Source organism: Etheostoma spectabile, chromosome 24, assembly GCF_008692095.1.
Source record: "Etheostoma spectabile isolate EspeVRDwgs_2016 chromosome 24, UIUC_Espe_1.0, whole genome shotgun sequence".
Lineage (NCBI taxonomy): Eukaryota > Metazoa > Chordata > Actinopteri > Perciformes > Percidae > Etheostoma > Etheostoma spectabile.
In genome coordinates, this window is record NC_045756.1 from 8,118,719 (window position 1) to 8,141,550 (window position 22,832).

A 22,832-nucleotide genomic window follows, 5' to 3' on the forward strand; every position below is an offset into this window, starting at 1 on the left:
GTCTCCTGTGCCTTGGCCGTGTGGAAAGCAACAAACTTAAAATGAAACTTCCCAAACAAGCGAGTGTCAGCAACATCTTTGTTATTAAACTTCGCCAAGGTAACGTGATCTTGTGAAGTGCTGTCCCAATCCCATTTATACCTATCTGAGCCCCTGTGGCCTCACACACTCACTCACTTAGCACCTGAGATGAATTAAGTCTGTTAGTCCTTAGTCCTTAATGCTCCCTTTGGGATTGGGCCAAAATGTATGGGGAAATTGGATGTTTTTCTTTTTATTGAAAAATGTTGCATTTTCTTGAGGAAGGATACCTAAAATCCCCAGCCTAATATTTGGCTGTAAAGGCTCCAACAGCTTCTAGTCTGACTATCCATCATTCTTCCTGTCCTTGTCCAACTACTGTCTCCGTCTCTCCGGGGTAAAAGTGAATTGCAGCTCTCAGCACTCGGAGGCAGCAACGGCAGCACTCTCACTCTCTCTGAACCCCGAGATTACAGCAGAGAAACCACTGACACCGACAGTATGGGAGAAGACGGCCTAATGTGTTTCTGCTGTTCGATTGATGGCACAAGGCGGTGACAGGCAGTTTGTCCTGACAGAACAGAAGTGTTTCTGGCCCATAATGCAACAGAATGAATAATGCAGGACAAGCAGGGCTGCTCATAGTGAGCAAGGGGATGGAGCTGCATTAACACGCTGTGGCAAGTTTAATTTCCTGTCTGTCTGTCGGGAAAATGTTGTAAAATGAGGGACATACGGCAAAACCTCAGAATGAAACGCCATCAAAAGGGTCTAGTGTCACGCCCGCCTAGGTTATAGCATTTTGTAAATCAATAGGTTGTAATCTTTACACATTTAAATCGATTTATTATCCGATTCACGATGCTTAGTTGCATCTACTTTTTAGTAAGGGTCCTCAAAAAAGTTTCCCTTTAGCTGAATAAGATGAGATTCAGGTAACATACATGTAGGATACATACAGTAACCTCTTTTGAGCATCAGATGGTTAATGTCAGGAATAACTTGCACAAAATGAAAATCTTGAACTTTTTAAATAAATCTTTTGCTACAAAGTGTGAAGATGTCTGTTAGCTCCCGCATCTTCAATTCCAACAGAACACAAACACAGGTACCAGCACATGTATAAAAGTGGCACGTCAGTGTGAGTATAACCTTTTACCCCTTACCTCTAACTTAACCTTAAAGACGTTTTTTGTATGATCCCTGCAGCAGGTCTTTCAAGTCCAGGTTTCAACTGAAGCCACCAAAAGGCCTTAAAAATAAATAATTTCTCTTTTTCTCTTAGTTTATGAGTGTTAAAGATTGATTTAAAATGAGTAATTTCATCCCTTTTTTCACAAATGTTTAGATGCCTGACAGGAAAAGAGTGGTCCTGATTGGCTTTTTTAAATATTTAATAAGAATGAAAAAATAAAAGTGTTTTCTAGACTTGTCTGTTTTTAACTTTTTGATTAGATTTTGAAAATATGTAGCTAAACACTACATACATTTTGTTTGTTTATTTCTTAAAATTAGATATTGAATTATTTTTGGTAGCAAGCACCCTATCTTGTTGCAGTACTACATGTAGCTAGGTATTTGAAGTATTAATCTTACAGTATTTAGTACATTTCTAAAAACTTTATTTACACTCTCTGGCTGGAGTTTTATGTATTATCACATCAGCTATATTGTGCAGCCTTAGTCAAAATATTAAGCTTACATTTGAAAGTTAGATAGCTAATGGTTGAAACATTTAGCTAACATTTGAAATAGTAGCTAAGCTAGTAGTTGAAATTATTAGATAACATTTGAAATAGAAAGCTAATGGTTGAAATATTTAGCTAACATCTGAAATAGTAAGCTATAACGGTTAAAACATTTAGCAAACATTTTAAATATTTAGCTAGCTAGCTAACTGTTGAAATACTTAGGTTAGCTAACATTTTAAATTGTAAGTTAACTGTTGAAATATTTAGCTAAAATTTGAAATAAGGCTAGTAGCTAAGCTGACGGTTGACATATTTAACTAGCTAACATTTGAAATGTTTAATATGTTAGCTAAATGTTGAAATATTTAGCTTTTGAAACATTTGAAATAGTAAAAAAGCTAAGTTATAGTATTTAGCCAACATTTGAAATAGTCGCTAAGCTAACGTTGAAATATTTAACTAGCTAGCTAACATTTGAAATATTTAGCGTTAGCTAGCTAGCTAACTGTTGAAATATTTCGCAAACATTTGAAATAGTAAGATAACAGTTAACAATATTTAGCCAAAGGTTGAAATATTTAGCTAAGTTAGCTAAAAGTAGCAGCTTAAAGTCATGTTAATGGATAATAAATGGTTGAAACATTCGTCTTCACTCCACTTTTAACGCTATATAATGACTTTTACACATAGCTAGGTACATTTAGAACATAGCGTTACATTGAGAATCAATGAAAGAGTAAAGTTACGTGAGTTCATCTGACAGGACTGATGGGGGACGTCCGACCAAAAAGGTTGGGAACCACTGTCTGGACTAGGGGCGTATAGGCGCACTATAAAAACCTTCTCACAGATGTAAACATAAATATTAAAAATTGCTCCACGTTGACTTTCTGTCCCAGTGGTCTCAGTGTAGTTAGCTAGCTACGTGAACGACATCAACGGACTGGAAGTTAACCAGGACCCAGGCTGTTGCCTAGCAACGGAATTCCATTGAATAGGTCTTTAGGACTACAGGCTTTCATTGTATTTTCTGCACTTTTGTTTATATTGCACTGTAATACTGACAATTCTGCTCAAGTTGTATCAATGTAAGAAATGTGTTATGCTTATAAGATTTGTATTCTGAAATATTGTACAATGAAAAAAAAATTGAAAAAGGTCTGCAGAACTAGGCTTATTGCGCACTTGCCCCACCATCCCCTCGCCCCCCTCCATCCTGCCTGCAGAACTCAGACTGACTTCATTTGTTCCTGTAAAACACTGCAGGGTTAGCATGTCCAGCTCCACACAGACACCACAGCTACAAATGAGCAGACAGACTTGCCGTTATCACCACCGTGTCGTCTTCTTTGAATTTGGGGATGTATTTGTCCCCTCTGTTTATTTCGGACTCGTTCAGGGGCCTGAAGCGGCACATCACCCTCACCCCGCACTCCGCCGCATCCATCATGGCTGCTGCTGCTGGCACTGTTTACACCGCCCCCCCACCACCCCCCTTTCAAATACACACAAACAAGCACACAGAAGGCTGGAAAAAAACTACACAGGCTCAGTCTATGTTAGGCAAGGTTGTGCCCAAAGTGACCACCAGCGGGGCCTTGATGCGTCCCTCCCTGCGTCCCGGGCCAACGAAGAGTTCAGGATGTAGCCTACCAAAAACAGAGACTCAAATCATTCAGATCAAGGCGTGCTACAGAGGATAAAACGTCGGGACTCCTGGTTTCCTCTGTGAGGGAAAGTTTAGGTGAATCCGAAGCGCAACGCGTCCTTCATCCAAGCCGAATATGTCCAGGGTTCCTCGGCTGCGCCATGACCAAATCGGATCAACCGCAGCGCTGCGTCCCGGTAAAGGAGCCCAGAGGTCGGTGTGCAGATCTCCCTCTGCAGCGGTGACACCGACAACCGTGCAAAAAAGCGGACTGATATGCGTCTGTGTTTGGTATAAGCGGACCGGGGGCACACTCGGACGTCTCGGAGTTCGCTGCCCGGTTTGCAGGGGGGGTAGAGGATGCGCAGAGACAGCCGCAGAGTCCTCCTGACGTGCAGTGAAGGCGCGCTCCAGGCACGGTACCGTGGCGCGCGCCCGGGCCCTGCATCAGCACCACCATCGCTGAAATGCTCGTATGCACGCGCAGACATGCAGCAACCTAAATCCATATTTATTTTTTTGCCTAACGAGCAGAAATATTCACATTTTGCCGATTCAGATTATTAATGAATCGAGGGGTTGAGAAAAGAGACAAAAACATAAAAAATTGTCCCAAAAATCCATCGAGAAAACTATCCTACAAAACCCTCAAATAAGGCGACAAAAACTCAAAAAAAGCAACAAAATGAAAAGAAAAACCCAATCTCTTTTTAAACTATCATAAATATATTTTTTGCTAGGTTTCTGAAATATATATTTTTGCTTGGCTTCTAAATTATATATTTTTTGCTAGGTTTGCCCAAATGGTTGAATTCCTTTTGAATCAGTAAAACGTTGTTTAAGTTCAAATTCAAGTGCTTTGAAAAAAATGAAATTTTGTATATTTCGTTTTTGGGGCAAACTTTAACTTGGGGTAACTACTTGTGTGACAAAACATATTTATAATCTTAATATATTACATGTATTTTGGTTAAAAACATTATGCGTTCATTTAGCCTTGAAATCCAGAGCCAAATCCGTAAGATTAAAGGTCTGGCATCAGGTAATGAAAGTCTCCCATCTGGAGGGGAGGCAGCAAGCATGTATTTGAAAATCTCACTGCACTCGATTGAATAACACTACGACCAATCACAACAGTACATGGGTACATACGGTTAGTTACGAGCAGAGCTAACTGGTAGATTAAAATATCATCACCTGTTTAACTGGCCTCTGACCCCGCCTATATCAGATACACCGATGTGATTTGTGCAGCTCTCCTCTGGCCCCGCCTATATCAGATACACCGATGTGATTGGTGCAGCTCTCCTCCGGCCCCGCCTATATCAGATACACCGATGTGATTGGTGCAGCTGGCCTCTGGCCCCGCCTATACCAGATACACCAATGTGAATGGTGCTGCTGGCTTCTTGCCCCGCCTATATCATTTACACCGATGTGATTGGTGCAGCTCTGCTACAAGGGCATAGTTAATGAGCAGTATCACATGATACCAGCCAGATCCCAACGCCTTGATGAGCAAATTCAAATTCTTGCTCTCGCAAGAACTCTAGATTCCCAGGGTACACTTCATTATCCACCTAGTCATTTTGGCCATTATTATTATTATATATGTGTGTACAAAACATGGAAAAACCTAGACAAGGCAATTAAATTAAAAACCTGTTAAAGATGTCCAATGGGACCAACACCAATTATTAGCTCAAAGTCATTTAATCAAGTCATTCAGTTAGTTCTGAAGCTCGCATTGATTCATCGTGCCTCCCAAAACAGCTGGGTGCTGCACCTAACTAAACCTTATAATGGTGGGGAAACCCTGCCTGTGATTCTTTATTCTCCCATGTGGAGTATGTTGAATTACTCTTATATGCCCACTAGAGAGCAGTGTGCACTGGCTTTAAAAGGATCCTGGATTTTGGAACTTCAATAAACAAGTGGTTCTCAATTTATTTTCAGTAATGTTTCCCTTTGAATTGAGTTTTAAGCCAAGTAAAAATTAGAAGAATTACAGTCAGAAGGAAGGAAGGCAACAATAGGTTGAGAAAAGTGACGACAAATTAGGGGCGCCTGGATAGCTCACCTGGTACAGCCCGCACCCTAGGCCCAGGGGCTAGTTAGTCCTCAACACAGGAGCCGCGGGTTCAATTTGGTCGTTCCTCCTCTCCTGCCCCTTTAATGTCTAAGTTGTTTTATCAAAAAAAGGCCTAAAATGCCACGCAAAAAGTGACAAATTAAAAGGTAGAAGGAAGCAAGTCAAGAATAGGTTAAAAAAGTGACCATATCTTTAAAAAACTACACAAATTAAAAAATAAATAAGTAAGAAACTTCAAAAATAGCAACAAAAACTTCACATTTATATCAAATATCACATTTTTGGGTAGAAAAGAAGTGTATATAAAGAGGTAGAATGGTCTGGTACAACAGCCTTGGAACTGAGAAACATTTAAATGTTAGAATCCATCCATTCATTCATTTATTATAGTAGACTCATTTTATGAACTATAACATTTTTAAATTAGCATTTTGCAAAAACTCTCACGTACCGCCAAGGGTACACATACCTCATTTTAAAAACCACTGCAATAAAACAGCGTTTTAAACTAAAAATTAACCTTGGAACTATGAAGAAACAAGAAACAGAGTACATAAATACACGTTACACGCCAAATTATTCAAGTAAGAGTGAACATGTTTTTTTAATATCTTAAACATCTGTGCAACATCGTTCAAAATGTTACATCACTGCATGACCTGTAATGTTTCACAATATTTACAAAAAAAATGCTGCTTACATCAAACCATTAAAAAAAAAGTCCAAACAATCTCAAAATAATGGACTCTGACAAACTATCCCTAGCCCACATTAATGCAAAAAAAGAAAAACAAACGAGAGCAATCAAGTGCACATCATACTTCACGCAAGTCTATTTTTTGTAAAGTATATATTAGTGAGAAAATATATACTTAATTACAAGATGTAAAAAAAAAAAATACTGACAATGAAAAGGGTGGAAGAGGGAAACGCGATTCAAAGAGCAGAAATCAAACGCCAGGAAAAAAAAAGAAAAATCACACCTCAACACACGGCGCACAACCACATACAACCCCCCCCCCCCCCACACACACACCCACACACACACACAACCACACACACACACACACACACCACACAGGCAGGAGGAGAAAAAAATATAGACTGCACAGACCATCTCAAAAACAAAAATGCTTTGAACTCTTGACCACACAACATGAAATTGATAGAACAGATCCATAACACATGGGTTCCCAACATGAGAACGGGTTCCTGCATGTCATTGCACAAAATAAACGGAGGGGGGGGGGAGTGAGTAGGGGAGAGGCAGAATGAACTTTACCGAAAAGAGCTGTGTTCTCGACACCAACGGCTCGGAGGATTTCCTTGCCACAGATTACAGTAAAAAAAATTCAACTCTGGAGGTTCTGCACACACTGGAGAAAAGAAATAGGGCCATTTTTGAAGAAAATTGATATTTTCAACAGGTTTGTTTAAGTAGACCTTTTAACACATTGCTAGAACTTCTAAACTTGAAATCTCTTAAAAAGAGGCTGGACAAAAGGATACACCCACATGCATTTAGAAGCTGATAACAATACCTGATATTTGTCTTCAATACTGATATATTTTTAAAAGGTTGTTAGGTTTTTGTTGCTACAAATTGAGGGCTTTTTCAAAATGTCCGAGTTTTTGTCCAGTGTGCACGTGACAAAAAAATGTAAGCAATGTTCTGAGATATACAGTACAACATAAGTACAAGGTTCCTTAAAAGTGTGTACGCATGAAGACAAAAAGAAATGTTGAAATTGTAATTCATAGTTGGACTTTGAGGCTCCTCATTTAGGATATTTATGGTACATTGTAAAACTAAATGAACATCTGTGGGATTTCTCGCCCCAAATTAGTTTTCTGGGGTTAGAAAACACGTGTGCACATCCAAAAGTTGTGGATGCTTTAATAGTAGCGTTTTCATGTTTTACTGAGCGAGAAGGAAGCTCTTTACAAAGTAGTGTACTATTTGGTTTTTTAACGGTTATCATTAGACATGTGTAACAGCTGAGCTTCCTCGTGTGCCTCAGATACTTTGATATGATATCAAATTAAACGGGAGTTAGTTTTGTGTACATGTGAAAGGTGAAGCTACAAATAAATTAATACTTCATGGCTCTTAGGGTTAGGACACGTGAAAAAAAGATGAATACCAGCTAAACAAAACGTATCAGACAGTCAGAGACGCTGCTGATCTTTGCCATGGATTGGTATATTGCACTAATAATTCTGTAGTGATTTCTGATTGTTGTTGGATGGTTTTTCCTCTGGACGAGCAGCTGTGTGTGTGTGTGTGTGTGTGTGTGTGTGTGTGTGTTGATCCAGAGATCCTAAATACTGTGCATAACTGTCGGCTTTTAAGACTGATCAAGTGATTTAGTTTTACTTTGCGGCGAATCCAACTTATAGTAGCTAGTAGAGGTAAAACTGCATTTATTACCAACATAAACGATGTCTGCCTTTTTTTTTTTTTTAGATGTGCATATTCATAAATAGTATGGTCTTGGAGGCAGACGTCACCTTTTCTTCCTGTAACTAAGAAATCCATGACACAATCTGGAACACAAACAAGTAGATAAAGGCAGAACGCCGCACTGTAAAAGAGTGTTATATGCAATGCTCACTTCTTAAATAAAAAAAAAGTAACATGACCTTTGTAATGGATTCGGAATACATAATCTATTCACTGTTGGGAAAACAACAAAAACATAGATATACACATATAAGGCTTGAGTTCTCGACTCTTGGTAGTATTATTGCCATCTAGCATTTTTGTAAAGCTTAAAATAAATATGGAGTACTGTACATAAATAATTTACATCAATAAGCAAAAACAAAACAACCACAAGGCCCCTAAACGCGAGAAATGCTTTCACTGCTCTTGAAAAAAAAAAAGAAAGGAAAGGAGTTAGTGTTCATTTGATAATCTAGACTCTGCCTCTGAGCTTGGTTTACTCTACCTAAAGCTATAGTTGTGGCAAAAAACGACTACAGTCATGGTAAAAAAAATAAAAATAAATCATTGTACAAACGAGCACAAGAAAATAATCACAACAATCTAATGACATAATTCGTCAATGCAGCCTGGGATTCTCGGTTGTAGCTGAAGGAAAAATCCACCCAAAGACACTCTTAGTTAGACGTCACGCTGCATCCAGCGTCCGCTTAATGGAGCTCAGCGGTGATCGCCCACGTTTTTAATGGCTCTGGTTCTGAAGTGTTTTCCCTCTGTTCAATTGTTCCATTGACGTTTCAAAAATTGCTGATATAAAGAGTTTTAAGTCTGGAAGCGAGCCAACCAGCTACGAGATGAATCGTGACCAATAAACATTTGATTCAGCGCAAGAAAGACATTTAGAAAACGCCAAAAATGGAAAAAGGTACAAGAAGGTGTAGAGTAACGATCATAGACTTCAATGGTAGAAGCTCCATCTAGCCGTTCACTGATACGCATGCATGGTAATCGTTTCCGAGGTAACAGCAAGTTGGACCAATCAGAGATGTCGCTGTTACACTTGAGTTTGTGAGTAGTGTAGGTTCTTTTCCCCCATAAGATCACAAATAAAACATGTTTTTCTCAGTACGGGTTTGCTTTCATATGGATTTCTATGCGGAGGCTCAGGATTCGAATCAGACCTGCGGCAGCCCCACCCCTTTGTTTTATAAGTCTTACCTACTGCATCTTTAAAGGTGGAATTGCCCTAAAAACTATCTTTAAAAAAACAAAACTAGCGCTGCAAATTTCTTCACATTTATGGTTTTCGCTTAAAGAATTACTAACGATTCCATGATTATCAAAACAGATGCAGCTCTACTATATGGAAATCTTGAGTCTTCATTGGGAGTTGTAGAAAGTCTATCTTGCAAACCACTTTTTGGTTCACCCCATAAAATGGAGAACACATTTTTGCTGAAATGCAAGGAACACAAAATGACAACTAACAACCGAAGTGCCTGAAGGTGGATTTTTCCGTTCTAAAAATCGGACAACTTTCTTACGTCTGCCAGTTACGATGATTTGCAAATCCAAAAAGGAGTTTTTAGCACAAAAATTGATCTCCAAATGTCATGATTTTCCCGTCAAAGTGACTGGTGGAGCAGGTGCAGATTTACCAACATTCGTCCGGCCGGTCGTTCATCACTTCGGCATTGAACACTTTCTGCTGGTAAAGTTCATTCTGGTTGTTTTTTAACCCCCCAATACAAATGAACACTTAACTGGCGTGAAGTGACTTTCGTAATGGAGAACTCATGTACTCATGCCTGTTTCACTGCTGTTCCCTTACAAAAAAACTAACAAAAAAACAGCAACGTCTTACAGTTCGTCATATAAAAGCTTTAGGCTGTATTCTTATTTATCCTATGCATGCGGCCGTAATGCAACCGCACTTCTGAATAGAAACCAAGACATTGGTACACTTCTGCTTTGTTTTTGTACAATAAAAGATAAAATGTGCATTAGGTATGCTTGTACATGACATTGTACAATATATACATACAATTCTTAATAGCATGAAATTTCAGGATTATCTATATACATATTGAAAATGTATCAGAAATATTTGGACTGTCTATTTTTCTTAAATATGTAAGGTAATGCTCGCAGCTTCTTTTTTTGTTTGTTTTTACTATTTTATACTAGAAAAAAATAGTTAATTCAGTGAGCTGTAGACAAATTGCAACCAATGTTTTTTCTCTATTTTCTCTTTGTTGGTTTTTCTCTTCAGTTGAAAACTGTTTCGGTGATTGGAATTTCTTCCAGCACCTTTCCGTGGTCGGTCGTTAAGTCATGTTGATATCATGGAACCAAAAGGGATGTACCATTGAAAAGTCCATGTGTAGCACCTGTTTAGAGAGCTCAGATCGCATCAAGGCGGAACGGACGCAGTCTCCGAAAGGCTTTGAGGACGTTCTGGGGCCGACACATTCAATGTTATCTGGATATCTTTCTCCTCTTGGGCTTGGGGAGCTTCACCTGACGATCCCGCGACGGGATCTGACGGCAGACAAGAGAGAAACGTTAGGGTGGCGGCTGCACAGGTAGGCGGAGTCAAAGCAATACTTTCATGAGGAGCCAAGTGATGTCTTCAATTGCTCTTGGAGGTAAAAACAAAAGTGTAAACACTCACTGTGCCCGACATCTTATCCAGTTCACTCATGGCCTCGTGGATAGCAGCTTCCAAGTGATTATTCAGTTTTCCTTGTCTGTTGAACATTTACATTTTTACATTATTTACATGCAGGGCTTTAAATTGACACCCACCAACACCCCAAACGCCAGTAAAAATTTACTTTGGATAACTTTATAAACTTACTAGCCAATTTGGCCGGTGATGAATGACGTGAACAACAGTGCGTTTTTGTGAGCGGCAGACTGGTCTGTTTTCTGACATGAAATCTGGTGTGTGTCTGGCTTGTAAAACATAGTCTTTATCTGGCAATAGTGCTTGTAGTACTGATCCTACATTTCCCATAAACACTATGTCCTGGCGTTTCATTTTACCATAGGCTATGTGCCTAGCAAACGCAGTATCGATAACGAGCTACGCTGTAACGAAGAAGACAAACGGAACGGCGCGAAACAAACAGGAGGAGCTGAAATTAAAGTAAAGTTAAATTTGACCAGTGGGAAATCTGATTGGCTGGTAACTTTAAAAATTGTTGCCATGTTGGCTGGTGATCAAAAAAGTTCATTTTAAGCCCTGGTTACATTCAAGGTAATGCAACAAGACGGGATTCAAACAGTAGGACCAAAACTGTGTTTTCACTGTAACGACTAGGTGTCAATGCTACACTGAACAAACACTAACAAATCAATAGTAACTGATCATTCGTTGAACCCCCTCCCCAGCTATTCCAATCATAGAAATCATCAAATACAAACAATAATGCATAAAGCTCTCATCCTCTGCACTACATCCTCATTATGTACACTATCGTTCAAAGTACTTTTGTGTAAATAAACACCAGTGTGTATGTTTTCGGACGCACTGAGCCCTGAAAACCACCTCCCAGCTTGGAGACACCTACCCATGGTAACCCCTGCCAACCCCTTCTCCAGTAACATCGCCATTTAAGACTTAGATTACTGAAAAATAAAAACAACTAGACCAAACCACTGATTTTTAGGTGTAGAATTGTTAATTGGAGCGTTACTGGCATTATAGGTTTCTACCCCGTTTGTTATGAACGTTGTCGTTCATCTCACTTTTTTAGCTACTAAATAGCATGATAGTGTGGAATTCCAAACACAAACCTTAATCTTATGTATGTAAATGTTGTAAATATTACGTACTTTACAGTGAACATCTGAACCTGTGATCAAAGTTTCAAATACTTAAGTTACTTACTAGGGCTTGCTAACTGCCCTGCAGTAAAACCCTGGTTTCATCTATCGCTGTCTGAAATCAAGGACCCATTGCAAAAAATTTGTTGTCTGCCCCTGTTATGACTGTAAACTGCCAATGGGCAATGCTACACTGGAAAGCTTAGGGTGACTTAGGGTAAATTAAGGCAATGCTATGAGAAAGACAGAAACTATCTAAGCACCTCATTTAGATTTAAGTTGCAATCTTTCGGGATGTTCAAAAACACACACACAAATTATTTGCTAAAGCAAAAACATGGAGGACCGGTTCACTTACTTCAGGCCTCTTTTGGCGGCTCGATCAAGTGCCTCCAAGTCGTGAGTTAGTGTTTTAAGCTTCTCTGGCTCCACCTAGATGGAGATGAAGCAAAACATCTGAGTACATTTAGCTGCTAGTGCAGATTGAGAATTTCCCACCAAATACCAGAAAATTACGGTGGATTTGTTGTACCGTCTACTAGTTCATTTGGCAGTCGTCATTCATGGAGCTCCTATATTCTGAAATTCTTAATTGGCAAGTGTTTTGAGAAATTTAGAATCAATCTGCCACTATGGCCAGTGGACAAAAATGCTTATTTTCCTCTCACTTTTCAGTGTTGCAATAGGTTTTCTTCCAGGGAAAACTTTGTTACAGTCATATACAACTTATTCTCCCCTCTTGACTTTCTGGCAAGCATCTATTTTACACTGTGAAAATAGTTTGGTGTAACCCAAGACTGTACAAATCTTTTTAATATGGCTCTATATCTTTCTGGTGACTTTGTTAAGATGACTGTCACAGCCACTGAAATCAGCCTTTACTCTGCAGTCTTATTTAGTCTGAAAATTCAAGTTGGCTTGTTAAATTATGACAGGTGGTCACAGATGGGTTTCTCACCTTGGCCTGCTCCCGCAGCTGCAAAGCAGCGCTGTGGACTTGTTCATCCCCGGCCAGCTTGGCAGGCCAAGGTGGGAAGCCCTTTAGCTGGCCCCAGACCAGCTCTCCCATGTTGAAGGTCCTAGACCGATAGTGAAGCAGCTCCGAGGAGGGAGAGTCTGGTTGCCGCAGGTCCTCCTCGCTGCTCAGGCTCTTTGTGTCCGAGGGGCTGGGCGCCATACCGTTGAAGTGGCCGTTGTAGTGGCTGTAGTCTTTGGCTGTGGCCAGCGGTCCCTCCAGGCTAGTGGAGGAGCTGGGCGACTGGTCGTCCCCCGTCAGCTCCTGCCGCGGGGGGCCCAGGACTTCTCCATAACCTCGGGTGTTGAAGTGAGGTGTGGCACCGTTGATGTGGACGCAGCGCTCCACCGTCTGCTCCAGACGCTCCTTGTAGTTAGCGGGTGTCCGGTTGCAGTTGTTAAAGCGATAGCCATCGTCAAGAAAGGCCTTATCGTGAGCCATGACCAGGCCGTGGTCGTTGGACCCCTCAGTGGGGCAGGGCGGGGCAGGGGCCAGGCTGGCGGGTCGCTCCATGCAGGGACTACTCCTCACTTGGGTAGAGCACTCTAGAAACTCCTCACTACCCCAGGCACTGTTGTTGCTGTGAGCATCAAAGCCTCCCCCATGCTGCGCATCCCCATCCCACTGCCCCCTGGGCGTCCCACGCCCAGGAGAACGGAAGTAGTCATTGGCCTCTGGGCAGTCTGGAGTGCTCTTCCCTGGATCCATGCTCTTCTGACCCCGTCCCGGCCTCACCTGTCTCGGTCTGGCTTGCATGGGTAACGCCTCCCCGTCCTGGTGCCTGTGCAGGACCGTGCTAACTGCTTGGGGGATGTTGACCGGCTCCCCTATCGAGGCAGTGAAGGCACTCATAGCGCTGAGGGCAGGCACCGGACTCGCCTGTGTTGTTCCGCTCACTGTGGTTGTTATGGTAACGTGCATGCCCTTGCTCGCGGCGTCCACCACGGCTCTGTAGATGGCGTCCACCGACTCTTGGCCACCGGGTCCCCTGTCACCGCCAGCTGTGCCCGCTGGAAGCCCCTCGCCCTGGGGCTGCTGCCCCTCCCTGAACTGTGGGTGCGACAACATCCCCGGCTATGACACAAAAGCAAGGACACAAAATGAGGAAAAATGTTTTTCTACAAAACTATCAGAAATGCTACAGACGTTAAAATGTAACTCCTTGTCCCACCTGGTAGTTCTGGTAGAGGCAGGCCATGGAGCCGGCGTTGGCATTGGCGTTGTTGCCGTCTGTGTAGGGAGAGTTGTCAGAGAAGTGCTGCTGTCCCTGGTAGGCTGGATGGGTGGCCACCCCCTGCTGCATGCCCTGGTGGACCTGCTGCTGGTACATCTGACCTCCGCCGGTGGTGATGTGTGGAGGCAGGCCGCCCATACCACAGCCAAGGGATGAGGGGTTTCCTGCAAAACCATTGGGACACTATCAGTCAAAATTCATCATATCAACCAAATAGTACAGCAATAACAACAGAAAAATATGCTTTAAATGACATATCCAATGGTCTTCCCAGAACAATTAGTTACTACTTTAAATCTATAATATTAGTTAATTATTTATAATTAGTCATTGCCCCGGTAACTTGATATAATAGCACAACAGACTTTGCAAATAATCTGCATTATCCATTTCATTTTCATTCAGGCTTTCGCGAACAATAAACTGTATAAAAATACCAGACACATCTTGTGTTGTTAAGCAGATCTATTTGAGTGGGCGGCCCAAATAAATTCAATACACAGGAAACCAGAAAATGAATGGCAAAGCTGGACATGTGATTATCAACAGAGACTTTTACAATCAGAGAAAAAAAGTTGCATGTTAATCTATTGCGCCCAAAACTAACAGATGGAGACAATGCCAGATGCGTGGTCGAGACAGACTAGTTAGCAAAGCATTCAAGGACAGAACATGAACAACATAGATCAAGGCCACATATGTATCAATGAATGAAGGGAAAACCCAGCAGCAATGTTGTGCAGACAAAGCCGAAGCAAATACAAAATCTGTGTGTGTGTGTGTGTGTGTGTGTGTGTGTGGAGGAGTGGCGACTGGAGCAGCTGGTGCGATGCTACGTAGCTGAAGGGCAGCTGTGTGTGTTCTCCATGTTTTTCCTCTTTTCTTCCCCCCCCCCCTCCTCTCCTCTCCTCGCTCTAACGCAGAGAGCCACGACTTGGCCAACCCCCTCCCCCCTTCCACCCCACATCCTTCGCTACTGCTATGATATAGTGACGGCTGTTGCCGGGGGAGGTTGCCATGGAAACCGAGTGATGATTGGTGGTGCTGTCCACTGCCAGGAAGCTTGTTGGGGGAAGTTGGGTGGGTGGATGTGGGGGGTTACGAGGGTCGGGTGGTGCGTTTTATTCTGCTGGGGGATGGGGGGATGGGGAGGGGGGTCAGCTGGGTGGCAGGAGGTCTGGGAGAGTTTACAATGAACTTTTGAGTATTTGTTGATGGCAAGAGTGGATGGGGGGGGTCTAGAAACAGATGGTTAGAGGCTGATGCTAAAAAGCCAGTGACTAGGCCACTTTCAAAGAGCTTTCAGTGCTCTTAAGATCCCTAACATGTCATCCACATTAGCTTCAAGTGTGGGAAAATCAACAAGCTACTCAGAGGAATAGCATCTGCCATTTAATGACAGAATATTCTTTTATCCCAAGAGACTGTGAGTGCGTATGTGCTTTTGTCACCAAGGCCCTTAGACAGTGGAGGGACCTTTCTGAGGAGCTGAGGTGAGTCAATTTATGGCGTTTTTCCACTGCATGGTTCCTGCTTGACTCGCCTCTACTTTTTGGGTTTTCCATTACAAAAAAAGTCCCTGGTACCTGCTAACAGGTACTTTTTTTAGTACCACCTCAGTTGAGGTTCCAAGCGAGCTGACGCGATACCAAAAAGTGACTTGAAAACCTGCAGACTGCTGATTGGTCGGAGAGAATCGTCACAAACCACTGCGTCATTATTGCTAGTGACAGACGGGTGTCTCCCGTTGTGTTTAGTTTATCCAGCTGTGGGTTTTTTTTGCCTCCTCCAGCTTCTTTTGAAACTAAACTTGTCTTCTAGCGGTGGCAACAGCCACATGCCAAGAATCAAAAACACACCTTTGACGTTTGTGTGTGTGTTGGATTAGGCAACGGCAGTTTCCTCCTATGACGACCAGCCACACTCGCCTGAGGCGGTAGGCTACTAATCTGGAATGGAAAAAGGAGAACGGGGAACCGCGGACGAGTTGAGTGTCAGATGATCATTTCTTTCTTTCGAATTTCATTATACACTGATACCTTATGCTCATACGTGTAACCAACACTACTGCCAAATGAATCAGTCTCCCACACCCGTAGATCTCAATTTTAAAGCCATCACACACATTGCAGCCACAATAGCACGGGACAACACACACCCAATCAAAAGCCACTTCACAATTCTGCCCTCTGGACACAGGTACGGGTCCCTGGGGTCCAAGAAAACTCACTATGGCAAAAACCTGGCGCCTGCAGCCACAGCAACCCTAAACAAGAGACCCAGATAGATCACTGCCACGTTATCTGTGTTGTCTGTCTGTGTTATTTCTCTGCATGTCGTTCTGTTATTTTTGTTTCTCTGTAAGCATGCCGTGTCCATATCGTATGGTGTAAGTGAGAAAGAATATCCCCTTGGGGACAAAAACGTCTCAGGTTATTGGGACCACTAGTGACACTGCAGAGTTATGCTTGGACGACAGGACACCGCAATGGTTTTAATCACCCATTCTACGATTATAACAAGGATGTACACGTATGAGCACATTTATGCTGACTACAGAAGAGCTAACGACAGTAATGGAACCGTAAAAGGTAGCATCGCACCAATTAAAAAGTAGAAGCCTGCAAACCAAAAATGTGTTTATCAGATTATGAACATATTGTAAAGCCGGACAACACATGGATGCCACAGCCAGGCCAATATTGGGAGTTTAGCAGTGGGAAGATCGCTGGCCCCGAAGGATTAAGCCATTACAATGAGCAGAGAAAATAAAAGTATGCAGGTGCTGCTAAAATTATCACCAGTGTGTCATTTTGTAACACATCCCTAAATCCCATCATCCTTTACCTCCCGACCTACACAGAACTACCTGCAGTAGGGATGGATATCATTAAAAAGATTAATACTGTTACCGATTTCAATACCGTGAATTCGATACTGGTTCCTAAACAATACTTTTTTCAACACCAAATTTCATAAAAAACATTTTAACAAAAATAAATTACACAATACGGCACAGATTACAAATAGCCTACTAAGTGAGTTTTTCCTGCCTATATGACATGTAACATTAGACAGCCAATCACAAACATTATTAGATCTTGGTGGAAGCATGCTGCATGCTGATTGGCCCACTGACGCTGATGAGATTTACTTCTTAGGTACTAATATTTTGAATTGTGTGACCAGAAATTTTTCGGTACTAAAGAAGAAATTTGGTTGGTGCCTGAAAAGTTTTGAATTTGGTACCCAGCCCTACTTCAGAGCGATACAGAATAAAGGGGCACCTGGTGAGAAGAAACGGTGGCCTCCAGCAGGACCTAAGGTGTCTCCATTATAAACCACATGAGAACACAGACGCACAATGAATATATAAACTCATAGTCCAGTCCCACAGCAGGCAGGAAAGGGAATAAACAAGATCTAGGTCTTTTCAGCGCTCTCTAAACAAACGCTCACATGAATGAGAGAACACACAAAAAAAAAAACATACAGTCACTAACAAAGTCATTCATATGCACACAAAGAAAACAGAAGCACACACACACTGTAATACACAAGCAGTCAGAGACATGCAGACACAGCGATTCAAACACACACAGGCCTAAACCCTCATCAAAGGCTTCACTTTGGTCCCTATTCAGGCTCTATCGTTACTATAGCGACCGGCCAGCTCGGAGAAGCTCTATCTGGGCTGCTTCCCTTAAAGCGTGATCCAGATCCTTTTTCCATCTTCTTTCGCCATTGACTGATGCTAGCATACAAATAAAACAAAGAGAAACACTGGCTGACTGACAATTAGCTGAGCTTCCAAAGATGAGGGGTCTGCTCATTAGCTCAGAGATACTGGAGGAGGCCGACTGTCTAGGCTTGGGGCCTATCACCTAAATCCTTTGGTTTCAGTTCACTCATAACCATAGAAACCACATCTTCATCCAGCCGCTAGCTTATCACAAGAAAGGGGATAAACAGTCATTAACTGCTCAAGATATCGAGACCATCCTCCAGCCAGACGGTGGTCAGTTTGGACTGTGGCTGCTTAGTTAATTACTGTCAATCATTTGGAAATGTCACCAAACCATAATTTTTTAAGATTTTTGTAAATTAAACTAATTTATTCTGAATTGCTTCTGAGCATTTACATCTACACTGGGGTAGATGTCATGCAGATCTGAAATGATCCTTCCTATCATTTTGCCAAATGTTGTGTTCTGAATTTTTATCATTAAAAATCCGAGGAGACTTCTTAATAAGAATCTTATTTCCTACATTGCCATTTGAAAATCAATAACTGTCGGTCAATAAAGTAATAAGCAGTCACATGATGACTTATCACTTTCATGCTCGTATAACAAAAATGAGTAGAATTATTTTAGACATGAAATGCAAATGTCAGAAAATAAAAGCAAAGAATAATCACATATTAGGGCTCCATTGTGTCATTTTAGTATGTATAAATTAGAGTCCGACCGATATATCGGCGGGCCGATATTAGACATTTATAATGGCCGATAAATATTCATTCATCATAATAATTTATTATGACAAATAACTGATTCTGATAAATGAATATCTAAAAAATAAAATGAAAATGGACGGTCAACCATGTTATGAGTGTTGGTATTGCATAGTTTGTCCACCAGAGGGCGTTCTACAACGTCCCTGTTGGCAACACCAATTTATGCGAAGTTTTAGCGTTTAAATTTTAATAATTTTAAATATATATCGGTCAATATATCAGAATATCAAATTTTTAAATAACCGGTATTGGCCTTAAAAATCCTTTATTTATCGGGCTCTAGTATAATGCCTTTTTATTTAATATTTAGCAGCATATGTATATATACTATAAACTGTTAACTTAGATAACTCTGAAAATCAGATAACTCTGAGTGCATCATCAAGTATCTCACCTGTATCCGGGATGGTCTGTGTACAGCTTCCATCACCACCTACATGTGGCATCAGCACCATGCTAGTCCGCCCCATACCGTGAAGGTGGTTGTGCTGTGCGGGGTGAGGGCCGGAATGGGACAGCGGCGGGGGGTTAGTGTTGGGGCGCCCAAGCGGCATGCCATCAGGACCCACCGGTCCACCTCCTGGCCCCATAGGACCACTGTTACTCATTGAGGAGGCCTGCATCTGGGCTATGATGTCAGGGAACTGGCCTGGACGAGAGCCCAGATGGCCCCCAGAGGTGTCCATGTTCTGGCAGTGTTGCATGGCATCTGCAGGACCCCGCAGCCTCTGCTGAGCTATGAGATTCTGCTGAGGGCCACCAGGGACCATAACTGTGCTGTCGTTGTAGTGCAGCTGTGCAGATCCTTGAGGCCCTGGGCCAGGGCTAAGACCCGGACGATGGTTGTGGGTGCTCTGGCAGCTCATGGACTGGAGAAGTTGGGCCATGGAGGTGTTTGGGGGAAGGTTTCCAAGTCTTCCAACTTTTCGCAGCTGCTCAGTGGCAATGGGCCCTGCCATGTGGGGTCCTCCCATGCCTCGTTTGTTAAGCATGTTGTAGACCATGTTGTTACTGTTGTCGTGGTTTACGGCAGCGCTGCCCGATGACTGCTTCCGTTTGCGCATGGGGTCCCTCTGCTGGGCCATGAGCTTGTCTCTTAGAGCCGCGCGGCCACTCTGGCCCTCGGGAGTGTTGAGCAGCATGGTAGAGTTTGGCGGGAGCATTGAGTTTAAAGTGCTGTGTCCCTCCATGCCTCGAGGGCCGCTCATGGAGCCAGGGTGTCCGCCACCTCCACCAGAACCTCCTCCACCAGCCCCCATGCCTGCCATACCAACACCACCCCCAGCCATGCCAGCAGGGCTGTTGCCAGCAGGGCTGTTGCCTGCAGCGCTGAGTTTGTTTTGATTTGCTAGCTGTGCTTTGGCTGCGGCAGACAAGAGACTGCTGGCGGGAAAGGAAGCGGCATTCTGTTGGTTGAGGATCTGGTTTAGAGGCATCCCCAGGAGTCCTGGGTGGCCCTTCTGGGAAGCGCTTGGGGTTGCCATAGAAGAGGACGACGACGAGGAAGAGGTGGGCGAGTACATGGGGTTGCTGTGCTGCTGGGTACCAATCGAGTTTCCCATCCCAGGCAGCATCTGGGAGTCTTTGTACTGGTGATGTGGGTCAGTTTTGTTGGTAGAGGGGCTGGAGGGCATGGCTGGTCTGGGAGATCCCATGGCAGACCTGGGGGAACGAGGAGGGACCTTCATGTTGCCACATGGGACCTGATGTCCCGAGGGCATTGCAAAGTTCCCATGGTCAGAGGAGGTGGAGGATGAGCGTGAGCGATGAGGGGAGGCCTCCATTCTCCCAAGGGCAGGCCCTGCCATGTGGACAGGGGAAGTGACAGGGGAGGGGGACATAGAGGAAGGCGGACCACCCTGTTGAGTCCTTTGAACGTGACCACCATGCCCCACAGGTCCAGGCTTCACTGTGGGTAAAGGTAAGTTGCTTGGCAAGGGAACAATGGCGGGAGGGGGTATGTTTACATTCATCATTTGTACCTGAGAGTGGATGTTAGGCTGAAAGTTGGAAGGGTTTGGGATGTTGGAGGGGGGCTGGCTGACTGGCTTGCTGGGGATGGGGTCCAGGATGCCTAATGGGTCTTTTTCAGAGGTCAACTGCCTTTTCTGTAGGGCACAGGATGGTGGTATGGATGAAGGAGGCGGTACGAGATGTGTTTTATGGTGAAACGCTGCACGGGGCATATCCATACCAGGGGGAAAGTTACCCCGAGGCATATTCATGTTCATGACAGGGCTTTTGGCAGTGGCCGTAGGGGAAAGGGGCGTGCTAGTCCTCCCTGTCATGGCGCAAGATGGCTGGCCCGCAGGGGAGCCATGAAGCATTAGACTGGGTGGGGAAAGAGGCGTCCTAGAGTTTCCATGGATAGAGGCTGAGCCTGGACTGCCAACTCCTGGAAACCCACAAGGATTGGTCCTAGGAAAGGCATCAGGGCTGCCCAGAGTGTCGGCACTGGGAGATTGTGAGCCGTCTCCATACAGCTTAGCACTGGAGGGAGGTGGGCTCAGCATGCCTCCATACCCAACCCGGTAGGGGGATTTGGGGCCTGGCTCCCCACTGCCCAGTCTCTGGTGCCTGTGGAACCCAGAGTAGAGCTCGGTTTGCTGGGCTCCACCCATCTCCTGGGGTGGATACAGCCTCTGCTGCTGCTGTTGTCCCGGGGCCATCATCATCTTGAAAGGATTCTTGCAGTCTGGGCCAGCAGTATTTAGCAATCCATCATGGGGTTTAGTCCTTATTGCTCGAGTTGTGGAATGCGCAGCAACCACAGACGATGTACCTTGAAGCCAAACAAAGCACATTTGAGTTAAATCAATACCAACACCTTGGACAAAATATAAGGAAGAGCAGCAAAGTCATTGTTATTTGAAGGCAACGATGACTGGCACAACAGAAAACTGAAAACAGCAGAAACACATACTAAGTTACTGCGGATAGCAACACCAGCAACGGGCTTTACTCTACTATTACGCTATGTATGGCTGAAGGCTGCTATCAAACTGAAACATTGATTTTTACTGAGTTTACTCATACCTCCCCCTGGACTGGTCAGAGGTGGGTGCGTCCCCATGCTCTTGTGCAGCGTGGCCACAGCCAGAAGCTTCCTCTTGTGAATGCAGAGTTTGGTGACGTCTTCATCTGCTTTCACATCCTCTGCTGTCCTCTGCTTGACAGCTGCCCCTGGGTCAAAGTTGAACACCTGAGGAAAAGGATAGGTGATTTGAACAACTTTACAATGTGAATTGTTTTTTGGGGTCAAAAGGAAATGCTTCTCCTAAGTCTTGCCATCTCTTTGTTTTTATTATTTGCAGATGAAAAAAATTACATGAATAATGAGATAAGGGGGGGAATTCTTGAGTTTTATTGGTAGTGGAAAGAGGTGCAAGAGACAAAAAAGACAGGGGAAAGTTATATGATAACAGCAAGCTTATTACGGTGTATTTGCAACAGGGCTTCACGATATTGGAAAAAAACGACATTACAATATTTGTTTTCCTGCGATTTATATTGCGAATAATTTTTACAAGATGATGAAATAATGAATCCCTCCGACTAATTGGGTTATTTTGTAGGGGAGTGCATCTAAATGGAAAATAAAAATGGAAAAGGAACTTTTCTTATTTGAACCAATCTTTGTTGAACTTTAATGTTCTTACATGACACCATTGTATTCATATAATACTACAGTGAGGGAAAGAGTATTTGATTCCCTGCTGATTTTGTATGTTTGCCCACTGACAAAGAAATTATCAGTCTATAATTTTAATGGTAGATTTATTTGAACAGTGAGAAAAGGAATAACAAGAAAATCAAGAAAAACGCATGACAAAAATGTTTTAAATTGATTTGGATTTTAATGATGGAACTAAGTATTTGACCCCCTCTCAATCAGAAAGATTTCTGGCTCCCACGGGTAACAAGCTGAGATTAGGAGCACTCCCTTTAAGAGTGTGCTCCTAATCTCAGCTCGTTACCGGTATAAAAGACACCTGTCCACAGAAGCCATCAATCATATCATATCATATCATATTCCAAACTCTCTACAATGGCCAAGACCAAAGAGCTCTCCAAGGATGCCAGGGACAAGATTGTAGACCTACACAAGTCTGGAATGACCTACAAGACCATTGCCAAGCAGCTTGGTAAGAAGGTGACAACAGTTGGTGCAATTATTCACAAATGGAAGAAACACAAAAGAACTGTCAATATCCCTCGGCCTGGGGTTCCATGCAAGATCTCACATCGTGGAGTTGCAATGATCATGACAACAGTGAGGAATCAGCCCAGAACTACACGGGGGGATTGTGTCAATGATCTCAAGGCAGCTGGGAC

The 22,832-nt window shown here is 43.1% G+C and overlaps 2 protein-coding genes and 1 long non-coding RNA gene across 5 annotated transcripts in view; 1 reads left to right on the plus strand and 2 right to left on the minus strand.

Annotated features, from left to right (window-relative positions):
* Positions 1-3,281, minus strand: part of LOC116674014 (kinesin heavy chain) — a 33,612-nt gene extending 30,331 nt beyond the window's left edge. For 2 of the 3 annotated variants that reach the window (XM_032506492.1, XM_032506493.1), the window contains exon 1: positions 3,037-3,281. In XM_032506492.1, coding sequence (XP_032362383.1) covers positions 3,037-3,162 — 126 coding nt within the window. In that variant the 5' untranslated portion in view covers positions 3,163-3,281. Of the gene's footprint in view, positions 1-2,458; positions 2,671-3,036 lie in introns of those variants that run through there. The other variant, XM_032506494.1, reaches the window with a different exon arrangement.
* Positions 3,282-7,027: 3,746 nt separating this feature from the next.
* Positions 7,028-22,832, minus strand: part of mbd5 (methyl-CpG binding domain protein 5) — a 32,675-nt gene continuing 16,870 nt past the window's right edge. The window contains exons 4-10 of the mRNA XM_032506481.1: positions 21,534-21,699; positions 18,892-21,279; positions 13,916-14,142; positions 12,688-13,818; positions 12,088-12,161; positions 10,573-10,648; positions 7,028-10,439 (exon numbers count right to left, since the gene is read on the minus strand). Of these exons, the coding sequence (XP_032362372.1) occupies positions 10,377-10,439; positions 10,573-10,648; positions 12,088-12,161; positions 12,688-13,818; positions 13,916-14,142; positions 18,892-21,279; positions 21,534-21,699 (4,125 nt within the window). The 3' untranslated portion in view covers positions 7,028-10,376. The remainder of the gene's footprint in view (positions 10,440-10,572; positions 10,649-12,087; positions 12,162-12,687; positions 13,819-13,915; positions 14,143-18,891; positions 21,280-21,533; positions 21,700-22,832) is intronic.
* Positions 13,308-22,832, plus strand: part of LOC116674099 (uncharacterized) — a 13,127-nt gene continuing 3,602 nt past the window's right edge. Inside the window, exon 1 of the long non-coding RNA XR_004327974.1 lies at positions 13,308-13,317. This is a non-coding gene — a long non-coding RNA (uncharacterized LOC116674099). The remainder of the gene's footprint in view (positions 13,318-22,832) is intronic.